This window comes from Nannospalax galili, unplaced genomic scaffold (genome assembly GCF_000622305.1).
Source record: "Nannospalax galili isolate Female #2095 unplaced genomic scaffold, S.galili_v1.0 scaffold307, whole genome shotgun sequence".
NCBI lineage: Eukaryota > Metazoa > Chordata > Mammalia > Rodentia > Spalacidae > Nannospalax > Nannospalax galili.
The window spans coordinates 6,103,140-6,116,013 of NW_008359625.1; the positions used below are offsets into that span (position 1 = coordinate 6,103,140).

At 45.3% G+C, this 12,874-nt stretch overlaps 1 protein-coding gene across 5 annotated transcripts in view; it reads right to left on the minus strand.

Moving 5' to 3' along the window:
• The window catches only part of Dennd2a (DENN domain containing 2A), a 139,245-nt gene that overhangs the window by 37,289 nt on the left and 89,082 nt on the right, over window positions 1–12,874 (minus strand). For all 5 annotated transcript variants that reach the window (XM_029558861.1, XM_008823512.3, XM_008823511.3 and 2 more), the window contains 4 exons: window positions 10,798–10,907; window positions 9,803–9,872; window positions 7,461–7,538; window positions 369–509 (listed from right to left, as the gene is read on the minus strand). In XM_029558861.1, coding sequence (XP_029414721.1) covers window positions 369–509; window positions 7,461–7,538; window positions 9,803–9,872; window positions 10,798–10,907 — 399 coding nt within the window. The remainder of the gene's footprint in view (window positions 1–368; window positions 510–7,460; window positions 7,539–9,802; window positions 9,873–10,797; window positions 10,908–12,874) is intronic.

Sequence of the window (12,874 nt, forward strand, 5' to 3'; positions counted from 1 at the left end):
CCCAGCCTCACCAAGGATGCACAATGCATATCCCTGAGCTGTGAGGCCAACATTAGACAACGCAACACCATGTAGTGACAGTATGGATCTTGTGAGTTGCTCCTGGAGCAGAACCCAGGTTGGATGGATTGGACTGAGCATGGAGCTTATGAGGATCTGGTCCACTCAAGGTATGGGGTGAACACCAATGAATTGGTGGGTCACCCTGTAACGCCAGTTGGCCCAGAACTCACAGAGATCCACCTGCTTCTGCCTCCTGAGTTCTAGGACTAAAGGCATGGCCATCACGCCCGGCCACACAGACAGCCTTTCTGACCATGAGAACTTGGCTGGCTGGATCAGGAGGAGAAAGGAATCCGATGGCTTACCTCAGTCCCTGAGCCTGGCAGGAAGTTCTTGACAATGATGGTTTTGCCCAGGGATGGGAAAGGGGCTTCCATGACGCTCCTCATGAGGGGCTGCACCAGAGCAGGAGAGATGCCTCTTCTTTTTTCCACCTCATCCAAGATCTGCGAAGGTCAGAAAAGCAGCTCAGCTGTTCTGAAGTCAGGGAACCAAGGTGTGCTGACTTCTGGTGGAGTGGGTCTGCCATGTTACCCGAAGAATTAGGGAGATGGGCCAGGCCTGGTGATGCATGTCTTCAGTCCCAGCATTCGGGAGGAAGGGGTAGGTGATCGGTGTGATTTCAAGGCCAGTCTGGTCTGTGTGGATACCTCCAGGCTAGCTAGGGCTACGTAGTAAGACCTTGTTTCTGCCTTGAGTTTCTGTTCTGACTTTTCTCCATGATTGATTTGATCGAGAAGTGTAAGTCAAATAAACCCTTTTGTCCCCAAGTTGCTTGTGGCCAGAGTATTTATGACAGCAACAGAATGAAACCAGAATCCCCACACCTTAACATATACATTCTTTCTTATGTTTTTTCTTCTTCCTCCCTCCCTCTTTCCTTTCTTCCTCTTCTTTCTTGGGATAGGGTCTTGCTGGGTAGCACACTGGTGGCAATCCTCCTTCTGTCTCAGCCTCCTGAGTACTAGGATTGTAGGCATGCATCACCAGGCCTCACTCAACATAGGTCTCTCTCAATTTTCTTTTTGTTGTTGTTTTTGGTCTTTTGAGATGGTGTTCTTGTAGCCCCAGCGAGCCTGGAACTCCCTATGGCCTCAGTCTCACAGAGGATCTATCTGCCTGCCTCTGCTTCCTGAGTGGTAGGACTAAAGGAATGGGCCACCATGTCCAGTTTTTTTTTTTTCATTTTCAATTTTGAGACAGGATCTCACATAGCCTAGGCTGGCCAAGAACTTACTGTATAGCTCAAAATGACCTTGAATTCTTGATTCTCCTGCCTCCACCTCTCAAGTGTTAGGGTTACAAGCATGCACCACAACACCTAGCTAGTTTATGTCACCTTAATAGGAACAATATTGGCCCCAAGTGGGTAAAAACTGGCTCTGAGGGCTGGTAGAAAAACTTATATAAACCCACCAAACCAAATCAAACCAAACCAACCAAGTGCTGGCAAGGAAGTTGAGAAATTGGAATTTTCATACACTTGACCTTGTGGGAATAAAAAATAATCAAGCTGTTTGGTTTTTTTGAGACAGGGTCTTCCTGTAGCCCCAGCTGCCCTGGAACTTGCTATGTAGCTCAGGCTGGCCTCGATCTCACAGAGATACCTGCCTGTATCCCCTGAGTACTGGGATTAAAGGCAAGCACCAAGTGCACCATCATGCTTGGTTAATCAAGCCACTTGGGATAATAGCCTACAGCTTTTCAAAAGATTAAACAGAGGGGCTGGAGAAGTGGCTCAGCGGTTGAGAGCATGCTGCTCCTGCAGAGGACCCGGGGTTCGAATCCCAGCACCCACATGGTAGCTGAAAGCTGTCTGTACCCAAGTTCCAGGGGATCTGACGGCCTCTTCTGTCCTTCCAAAGCATTACATGACACAGGTGCACTTATATACATGCAGGCAATACACTCATACACATAAAAAATAAAAATAATAAATTTTTTTTTTAAAAAAAAAAAAATTGCATTTTTTTTTTTTTTGTCTTTTTGAGACGGGGTCTCCCTGTAGCCCCAGCTGTCCTGGAGCTCACTATGTAGACCTGGCTGTCCTTGCCTTCGCAGAGATAAATAATGCAATTTTTTTTGTTTTTGTCTTTTTGAGACGGGGTCTCCCTGTAGCCCCAGCTGTCCTGGAGCTCACTATGTAGACCTGGCTGTCCTTGCCTTCGCAGAGATAAATAATGCAATTTTTTTTGTTTTTGTCTTTTTGAGACGGGGTCTCCCTGTAGCCCCAGCTGTCCTGGAGCTCACTATGTAGACCTGGCTGTCCTTGCCTTCGCAGAGATAAATAATGCAATTTTTTTTGTTTTTGTCTTTTTGAGACGGGGTCTCCCTGTAGCCCCAGCTGTCCTGGAGCTCACTATGTAGACCTGGCTGTCCTTGCCTTCGCAGAGATAAATAATGCAATTTTTTTTGTTTTTGTCTTTTTGAGACGGGGTCTCCCTGTAGCCCCAGCTGTCCTGGAGCTCACTATGTAGACCTGGCTGTCCTTGCCTTCGCAGAGATAAATAATGCAATTTTTTTTGTTTTTGTCTTTTTGAGACGGGGTCTCCCTGTAGCCCCAGCTGTCCTGGAGCTCACTATGTAGACCTGGCTGTCCTTGCCTTCGCAGAGATAAATAATGCAATTTTTTTTTTTTTAAAAAAAAAAAAATTGCATTATTTATTTATTCTGTGTATGTGTGCACATATGCATGCCATCTGGTTTGTGTGGAGGTCAGAGGATGGCTTGAGGAAGTCAGTTCTCTTCTACCTTGTGGGTCCTGGATATCAAATTCACATTATTAGGCTTGGTGGCAATTGTCTTAACTTGCTGAGTCATCTTATTGGCTCAGAACTATTGTAAATGGTCCAAAGTAGAAATAACCTAAATGTTCATTAACTGATGAAGTGATAAAACATGGCAAATTGGGGGCTGCAGAGATTGTTCAGTGGTAAAGAGCCCTGGCTGCTCTTGCAGAGGACCTGGGTTCAATTCCCAGCGCCCACATGGTGGCTAACAACCATTCATATATTCAGTTCCTAGGGAATCTGACACCCTCTTCTGACCTCTGTGGGCACTACGCAACATGAGTGTCCTTACAAATACGCAGACAATACACTCATACACATAAAAATACAAATAATAGAAAAAATATTTTTAAAAACATGGTGTATTGGATTCTACTCAGTCATAGGTAGTATTGGTGTATGTTACATGTGTGAGCCTCGAAAGCATCATGCTAAATGAAAGAAGCCAGATACAAAAGCTGTAGAGCTGGGCATGGTGGCGTACTCACCACCACTCGGGAGGCAGAGGCAGGTGGATCTCTGTGAGTTCCAGGCCAGTCTGGGATACATAGTGAATTTGAGGCCAGCTAGGGCTACAGGGAGACCCTGTCTCAAAAAGACCGAAAAAAAAAAAAAAAGCCATGTTATGATTCCATTTAAGAAATATTTTCTTTATTTTTATATTTGGTGTGTATGAGAGTTTTGTCTTCATGTATACAAGTGAACCACATGTGTGCACTGCCTGCAGAGGCCAGAAGAGGTCATTGGATCTCCTGCAAATGGATCTACAGGTGGTTATTAGCCACCACATGGGTGCTGGGAACTGAACCTGGGTCCTCTGATAGAACAGCAAGAACTCTTAGCTGCTGAGCCATCTTCAGCCCCCATGATTCCATTTTTTAATTTAATTTTTAAATTTTTATGTTTTGACTTTTTTGAAATAGAGCCTCATGTGACCCAGGCTGGCCTCAAATTCACCATGCATCCCAGGCTGGCCTCCAGCTCCAGATCATCCTGCCTGTACCTCGCATATGCTGATAACACAAATCACAAGCACGTGCCACCATATCTGGCTTGTCTGATTGTATTTAGATAAAATATCCAGTGCTGGGGAGATGTAGTGGGGGGAGTGGTTGCTGTGCAAGCAGGAGGACCTGAGTTTGGATCCCAGCACCTATGTGATAAGCTGGGTGTGGTAGTGTGCACCTGTAATCTAAGCACTGGAGAGTCAGAACAATAGATTCCCTGGGGCTCACTGGCCAGGCAGTCTAGCCGGATTAGTGAACTTTAGGTTTACTGAGAGACCTTGTCTGAGAAAAGAAGATGGGAGGCTACTGAGGACACCTGTGTGGGTAGCTTCAGTTGTCAACTTAAAAACCCTGGGAAGAAGGAACCTCAAAGGACTCATTTCCTCTATCAGATTACCTTCTGGCCATGTCTGTGAGGCATTTTCTGGACTGCTGAGTGATATGGAAAGGACCAGTCCACTGTGGATGGTACTACTCCTGGGCAGTTGGTCCTGGGTTATATAAGAAAAGAGGCTGAGGGGCTGGAGAGATGGCTCAGTGGTTAAGAGAATTGACTGCTCTTGCAGAGGACCCGGGTTTGATTCCCAGCACCCACATGGCGGCTACAAACCCTCCTTAACTCCAGTTCCAGGGGAATCCGAAGCTCTCTTCTGACCTCCGTGGCATTGCACGACATGGGTGCACTCACATACGTGCAGGCAACACACTCATATACATAAAATAAAAATAATAAATACTAAAAGAAAAAGAAAAAACCGGCGTGTTGGGTGATGACAATGTCCCACAACTGGGAAGGTTGTATTACTTTCTGATATGTTCAAAACTACTGAATTGTATACTTAAAAATGAGTAAATAAGGACTGGGCATGGTGGCGCACACCTTTAATTCCAGCACTTGGGAAGCAGAGGCAGCGGGTCTCTGTGAGTTCAAGGCCAGCCTGGTCTCCATAGCAAATCCACGCCAGCTGGGGTTACAGGGAGACCCTGTCTCAAAAAGCCCCCCCCCAAAAGAGTGAATACATTCAGTATAGTGGTGCACAGTTGTAATCCCAGCACTCAGGAGGCAGAGGGAGGTGAATATGAATTCAAAGCCAGCTTGATCTCTATATGGAGTTCTGCTACAGAGAGACAATGACTCAAAAATAAAACAACAATGACAAAAAACAAAACCCCAAAACACCCCCAAAAATTCCAAAAAAATTTTCCCAGATCAAACAAAAACAAAACAACAAACAAAAAGGGCTGGAGAGATGATGGCTCAGTGGTTAAGAGCACTTGTGGCTCCTTCAGAGGATCTGAGTTCAGTTCACAACCCTCACCTGGTGGCTTACAATCGCCTATAATTCCAGCTCCAGGGGATCAATGCCCTCTTCTGACCTCCATAGACATCCACCCCTACGCATGACATATATACACACAGATACACATATATACAAATAAATAAAAACTTTTAAATCTTTAAAAAAGAGAAAGTGAGGGGCTGGCAAGATGGCTTAGGGGTTAAGAGCACTGGTTACTCTTGCAGAAGACCTGAGTTCAAATCCAAGCACCCACCTAGCAGTTAGCAACCATCTATACCTCCACTTTCAGGGAATGTGATGCCCTCTTCTGACCTCTGCAGGCATTGCATGGCATGGGTGCACTTTTAGATACATTCAGGCAATATACTCATACACATAAAATAAAAGTAAATAAAAAAATAGAGTATAGGGCTGTTTCAAAATATTAAATACAGAATTACCACAGAATTCAGTGATTCTATACACCCACAGAATGGAAGCAGAGTCTTGAACAGAGAAATACCTGTTCGTACGCCTGTGTTCCTATCAGTGAATTTCACAATAGCCAAAAGGTAGAAACAACCCAACGCCATCAATAGATAATGGATAAACAGCATGTGGAACATTATACAGCTTTAACAAGGAAGGACACTAAAAACAAGAATGAATCTTGAGGACAGTAAGCTAACTACAGTCAGCCACAAAAGGACGAGAGTCTACTTCTGTGAAATTCCTAGAGCCATCAAATTCATAGAGTAGCCAGGAGAAGGGGAAATGGAGAATTACTGGATTAAACCCCCCTCAAAAAACCAAAAAGTTACCTATCCTCTCTGTCTCTCTCTCTCTCTCTCTCTCTATATATATATATATATATGTGTGTGTGTGTGTGTGTGTGTATGTATGTATGTATTTATTTATTTATTTATTTACTTGCGCTATGTATGTGTGTGGGCACATGGAGGTCAGAGGACAACTTGCAGGAGTCAGCTTTCTCCTTCCATCATGTGGGTTCCAGGGATCAAACTCAAGTCATCAGACATGGTGGCAAGCGCCTTTACCCATGGAGCCATTTTGCTGGACTAAGTGTTAGTGTTTAATAGGCACAGTTTCTATTTTGCAAGAAGAAAGCCAACTGGAGATGACAGTGGTGATGGCTACATATGTGTGAATGTGTATCATGTCATTGAACTGTGTGTGTGTGTGTGTGCGCGCGCGCGCGTGCGTGCAGGCGCGCATCACTGTATGAGTGTGGGCATGTGTGTGGAGGACAAAGGATGACCGGTGTCAGTTGTTGCCTTCCATCTTGTTTGAGACAGGGTCTCTTGTTGTTTACCTCTGTGTATGCCAGGCTAGCTGTCTCAAAGCTTCCAGGGATTTTCCTGGGCTACATTTGTCTTAAACAACAATAACAATAACAAAAACAAAAAGCAATTAACAAAGAAACAAATGAAAAAAGAATCATCAAACTAAACATAAAAAGCTTGACTTATTAAAATGATAAATTTGCATACATGCACACTAGCCACACATTCAGTGCGCGCGCACACACACACACACACACACCACAGTGGTTTTTTCTAGTCAAGACTAATAGGGCAAAGGACAATGTTTAAAACGATAAAAATAAAGAAGGCTGAGGATGTAGCTCAGTATGCTTGCCTAGCATGCACAAGGCTCTGGGGTCAAGCCCCAGCACCATAAAAACCTGGACATGGAGGCAGGAAATATTTTTGCAGACTTCTCTGCCCCTTCCTCTGTTACTCAAATCCAATGACCTTACCCGCCTCTTTCTTTTCTTTTTTGGTCTTTTTGAGACAGGGTCTCCCTGTAGCCCCAACTGGCCTGGAACTCATTATGTAGACCAGGCAGGCCTTGAACTCACAGAGATCCAACTGGCCTGGAACTCATTATATAGACCAGGCTGACCTTGAACTCACAGAGATCCGCCTGCCTCTGCTTCCCCAGTACTGGGAATAAAGGCTTGAGCCACCATGCCTGGCTTACTCCCCTCTTTCCTGATAGGGTCTTTCTATGTAACCCAGGCTAGCCAGGAAATAACTAGCAATCCTTGTGCCTCAGCCTCCTCGGTGCTGAGATTACAGGAGTGAGCTGCCAAGGGCATCTTCTTCATTTCCTGGACTCATCCTTCATCAACTCTTCTTCCCTGAACCAGTGATGATAAGTGATGAGAAAGGGGGTGGGGAAGAGAGAGAGAGGAAATGGAAGAAAAATAACTAGGAGTAAGAGGAAATGCAGCAGGAGCTGGGGTGTTCCCTGGGTCCTTGTGCCCTCCCTCCCCCTCTCTCCATGCCTGTTCTCACCTTTGAAAAGAGGCTGAAGCATCCCAGGCGGCTCACAATGCAGTAAACTTCAGGAAGGCGCTTCCCTTTACCTCCAGGCTTTTTGGAGAGAAACCAAGGACACCATGAGTGTTAACCTCAGGGAAGCACAGAATCCCATTGCTTTTGGGCATCTAGCATGTGCCAGATGCTTCAACACTGCAGCTTTGGGAAGCCCAGCAAGGCAAACACAAATCCATTACCCCATGTTACAGTTGGAAGGCTATTTATTTCAAATGATGAATATATTTGCACTTTGAAATTTATTACACTGGCTGACTGGTGTGTGTGTGTGTGTGTGTGTGTATGGGTGTGCCTGTGCCACGGCATTCATGTAGAGGTCAGAGGACAACTTGCAGGTGTCTATCCTTCTACCATGTGGTTTCAGAGATCAAACTCAGGTCACCAGGCTTGATGGCTGCTGGGCGATCTTGCTGGCCCTATTCTCACCCTTTGGAAGGGCCCTGATCAAGGCTGCCGTGTGCACAGGCGCAGAATATGGCCCAGAGGAGTGTAAAGTAAGGAGGGTTAGCTCGTTCACTTCCTTCATCGTAGTTCCTCTACCACCGATTCTGAGACCAAATGTTTATTAGAATCATAATCCCCACTGAGGTTGTTTCCGGAGTTCTGAAGATTTACTTTTAAGCTAATCTTCAAGGGAAAGGGAAAATCAGTCTTAACACTTTAAAGCAATCTGAATAACAACTGTTATCATTCTTAGTTTTTAAAAATTGTTAGCCATGTTTTTTTATTCATTAATTGTATAAACAATGAACACCTGACATGAGCCATGCATTAATTTTTCATATCCCCCCCCTCTTTTTAAAATTTATTGTTTTTATTTTATGTGTATGAGTGTTATGCCTGAATATAGGTAAGTGCACCTGTGTCATGCAGTGCCCTCGGAGGACAGAAGAGGCTGTCAGATACCCTGTAAGTGGAGTTATAGACAGTTGTTCGCTGCCATGTGTGTGCTGGGATTCGAACCTGGGTCTTCTGCAAGAACAGTGTTCTTAACGACTGAGCCATCTCTCCAGTCTCTCTCTTTCTCTCTCTCTATCTCAGTGCTGGGGATGGAAATCCATACTCAGTAGAAAAAGATTCATAGCTGGCGTGCACCACACATGTAGGGTCTCCCTACAGCCCCCGATGGCCTGGAACTCACTATATAGACCAGGCTGGCCTCAATCTCACAGAGATCCAACTGTCTCTAACTCCCAAGTGCTGGGATTAAAGGTGTGCACCACCATGCCTGGCTTAAATTCAATAAAAAATTTACAGCAACAAAAAGAATAAGCCTCAAAACAAGTTCTAGAATGCTTTAACAAAATCATTTCCTTGAACGAAGTTTCTGACTTTTAAAGGTAATTAATCCAAAGGGAACACTCTCTCCTTGGCAATCATTCCAAATGCTCTCTCTAAGCAATCAAAGTGTGTTTAGCAATGTTGGCTTTTTTGTTTGTTTTGAGACAGGGTCCCACTATGTAGTCCTGCCTAGCCTGGAACTCACAGAGCTCTATCTGCCTTTGTCTCCCAAGTGCTGGGATTAAAGGCCCATGCCACCACACTGGCCATCAATGTTTTATTAGAAAGGAAAATTGGCTTAAGGTGAGAAAGGTCATTAATTTCGGGGGAGGGAAATGATAATGTATTTTTGGGGCTGGTGAGATAGTTCAGCAGGTAAAGGTGTTTGCCACCAAGCCTGATAACCCATTTGATTCTCAGGATCCACATGGTAAAAAGATCTCTATATTGCCAGACGTGGCGGCGCACACCTTTAGTCCCAGCACTCGGGAGGGAGAGGCAGGCGGATCTCTGTGAGTTGAGTTCAAGGCCAGCCTGGTCTACATAGTGAGTTCCAGGACAGCTGGGCTACAGGGAGACCCTGTCTCAAAAAGAACAACAACAACAAAAAGATCTCTACACAAACAAGAGCCATGGCACAGATTTCTGTGTGTGCGTATATACACAAAACAATCAAACAAAACTAAACAGCAATAAAGTATTTTCTTACCAATGGAAACAGAGACATTACTCCTACCTACCAATAAACACTGAGTCCCAAACCTTTCTCTATCTATCTGTCTGTAAGGATCTTGCCATGTAGTCCAGGCTGGCCTTGAATTCAAGGTCTTCCTGTCTCAGCCTTTCTAGCACCAGGATTACCTTTTTGTATGTCACTCTGCCCAGCTTTCTCTGTGTTCTTAATTCCCTGGTTAACCTGCCACCCCACTTGCTCCTCCTGCAGCATAGGGTGAAGTCTGAGACCCAAGGGACTTGGTTCTCTAGGGAGCTCTGCTGACTGAAAGGCAGAGAGTACTAACCAGCAGTCTCCGGCAGTAACCGAACCTCCTGCTCCCGTCTTCTCCAGTTAAGACAAATGAGAATGTTTCACTGTGATTGGGAAAATACGAACTCATTACAAAACACAGCAAATGCAAAGGCACATCCCCACTAGAGCAGTGAGGTTACAGTAAGCAAAGGGGAGGGCACCCTGGTGAGGCTGCCCAAAGCTCCCTTCCCTGCTTGCCCATCTGTCTGTGAGACTCAGGTCACCCAAGTAAATGTTGGGAAGGCAGAGATAAAATGTCCTGAGAGGAAATGAGCTTTTTCCACCTTGAACTATCCCATAATTCTATCACCTCAGCCATCCTAGGGTGGAAGTACAGATGTCATTCACTACTGTGATTGAGGGGAAGGAGGAGGGTGAGGTGGCATCGCTGATGTAGGATGTCACTCAGGGATGGAACAGCTGAGGAGAGAATAGGTCTGGGCCTTTCTCAGAACTGGTCCTGGTGTGTTTCTCTCACTGAACTGTCCCCACACAGCTATCGTGAGGCTTGCATTGTCTTTAAGACTTTGGGCCAGTTTCATGGGTCACAGTATCCCCTTACAGAAAGCCTACTGACAGGTCAAATACCTGCAGCCGACACCAGGATTTAAAGCAGAAATGTGAACAGATTCCTATCTGAGCACCAACTAGAGAGGGTGTTGGAATGCTTCCAGATTCCTGTGTGGATAAGGGTGGACAATGGGGCTGTTTCCTCAACTCTCCCCAGACTAGGGAGATTATCTTCAGGAGGTTTCAGAAGGACACAGACCTCCAGACTGTGAGAAAGCCTCATAAATTCCAACTTAGAGAGGTGCATTTGGTCTCAGGGAAGCTTCAAAACCCTACAGAGGAAATCTCGAGGCTGGCACCCAGCAGGATGTTTTATGGTAAGACTGAGTTATGGGCTGAGCTACCTGTGACTGCCCTGCTTCCCCATGTAATTCTTGCCTCAGACTGTGGATGGGGATGAGAGATGGCAGCTCTTACCTGGTGAACTGCTGGACAGGGGCCCAATCCTTGGCATCAGGGAAGCAGAACTGGGGTATAGCCTTCAGCTGGTCCTCAGCCTCTCTCATGAACTTGAAAGACCTTTCCAACTGCAGGAGAAAGGAGGGAGGGGGTCAGAGAATAAACCCCAGTGAGGAAGAGAGAGGCAGGATCCTGTCTTCTCTCCTCTGTGACTACCCTCCTTAACAACTCTCTAAGGCACAGTTTGAGGCTTGTTTGTAGGTCATTTTCCCCAGGACAGTTCCAACTATAGTCCGAGAGGGCAGTGGGGATAGAATCTCATGCATTATAGACTGGATATAAGGGACTAGGAGTTAGGCAGATCCATGACAGGCAGACAGACAGGAAAAGGGTCACTGATAAGCAATAAAGATGACAAAATTCCAGCTTTTTCATTTGCGATAAAGACCTTGGTGGGCTGGGGCTGGAGAGATGGCTCGGCGGTTAAGAGCACTGACTGCTCTTACAGAGGACCTGGGTTCGATTCCCAGCACCCACATGGCAGCTAACAACCATCCGTAGCTCCAGTCCCAGGGGTATCTAGTGCCTTCTTCTGACCTCCTTGTACCCAAGGCATTATACGGGTGTACTTACATGCATGCAGGCAGTACATTCATACACATAAAATAAAAATAATAAATAAAATATTAAAAAAAAAGAATTGGTAGCCCAGTGTGGTGGCACACACATTTAATCCCAGCACTCGGGAGGCAGAGGCAGGCGGATCTCTGTGAGTTCAAGTCCAGCCTGGTCTACATAGTGAGTTCCAGGACAGCTGGGGCTATAGGGAGACCCTGTCTCAAAAAGACAAAAAAAGAAAAGAAAGAGGGGGGTAAGGTCATTGGATTTGAGTAACAGAGGAAGGGGCAGAGGAGTCTGCAAAAAAAAAGAATTGGTGGGCTTTTTCTACCACTGGCAAGGCCTCCTTCTAGCTGACTGGTTCAGACTAGTCTAGATAAATCCAAAGCTGGTCCTGGACATATTTCATCTTGGAGCTGTGGACCTATCAGCTCTCCCTTCTTTGTTTAAGTTGACCAGTCCAAAATTAGGGGAGAGGAACCTGTCCCTGTATCAATAAGAACACTTACAAGACTCAGGCCGCCCTAGGGGCTTTGGATTTGAGTTTCTAAATTCCCTCTCTACTTGTGGAGTCTCTCTGTATGAGTATGTGTATGGGTGTGTATTCCTATACTTAAAGTTTATTACCCGCTGCACCTCAGATTCTTGCTGCCTTTTAATTATTTGATTGGTGGAGAAAATGAACCTGATGAACTTCTAGGCAGTAACAGATGGAGGCTATCATGTTAAGCATGAGATGAATTAAAGTCTAGAGACTTTAGAGAGTAGAGATTGGTTTAGAGATTGTATTTAACGTCATGAAGACTGGGTATGGTTGTACATGCAATGGAATCTCAGCCACTTGGCTAAGTAGTGAGTTCGAGGCTGGCCTGGCTATAGCATGAGACTCTATGTCAAGATAAAGAATTTAAAGTCACGAGTTTCCTTTGTGTATCAAAAGGACTGTTTTTATCTACAGGTTTTTGTTTTTAGACAGAAACAAATGTAGCTCAGGGTGGCTTCAAACTCACAAAGATCCTCCTGCCTTAGCCTCCTGTGTGGGTATTACAGATTTGTGCCACCATGCCCAGGTTTTGGTTTTTTTGAGACAGGGTCTCTCTGTAGCCCCAGTTGACCTGGAACTCACTAAGTAGACCAGGCTGGCCCCGAACTCACAGAAATCAGCCTGCCTCTGCCTCCCAAGACTGGGATTAAAGGCGAGCGCCACCACGCCTGGCTGGTTTTGGGTTTTTTAATCTAATTATCTAATTCTTTTTACTTCCCTACTTCAGGATGTTTTGTTTTGTTTTCTGTCAGTGCTAGACATCAAACCCAGGGCCTTGCACATCTGCACATGCTAGGCAAATATTCTATACCAAGTTACAACCTCAGCCCAAAGAATCTCTGTTTTTATCTTTTTTTTTTTTTTTTTTTTTTTTTCTTGAGACAGGGTCTCCCTGTAGCCCCAGCTATCCTGGAACTCCCTATGTAAACCAGG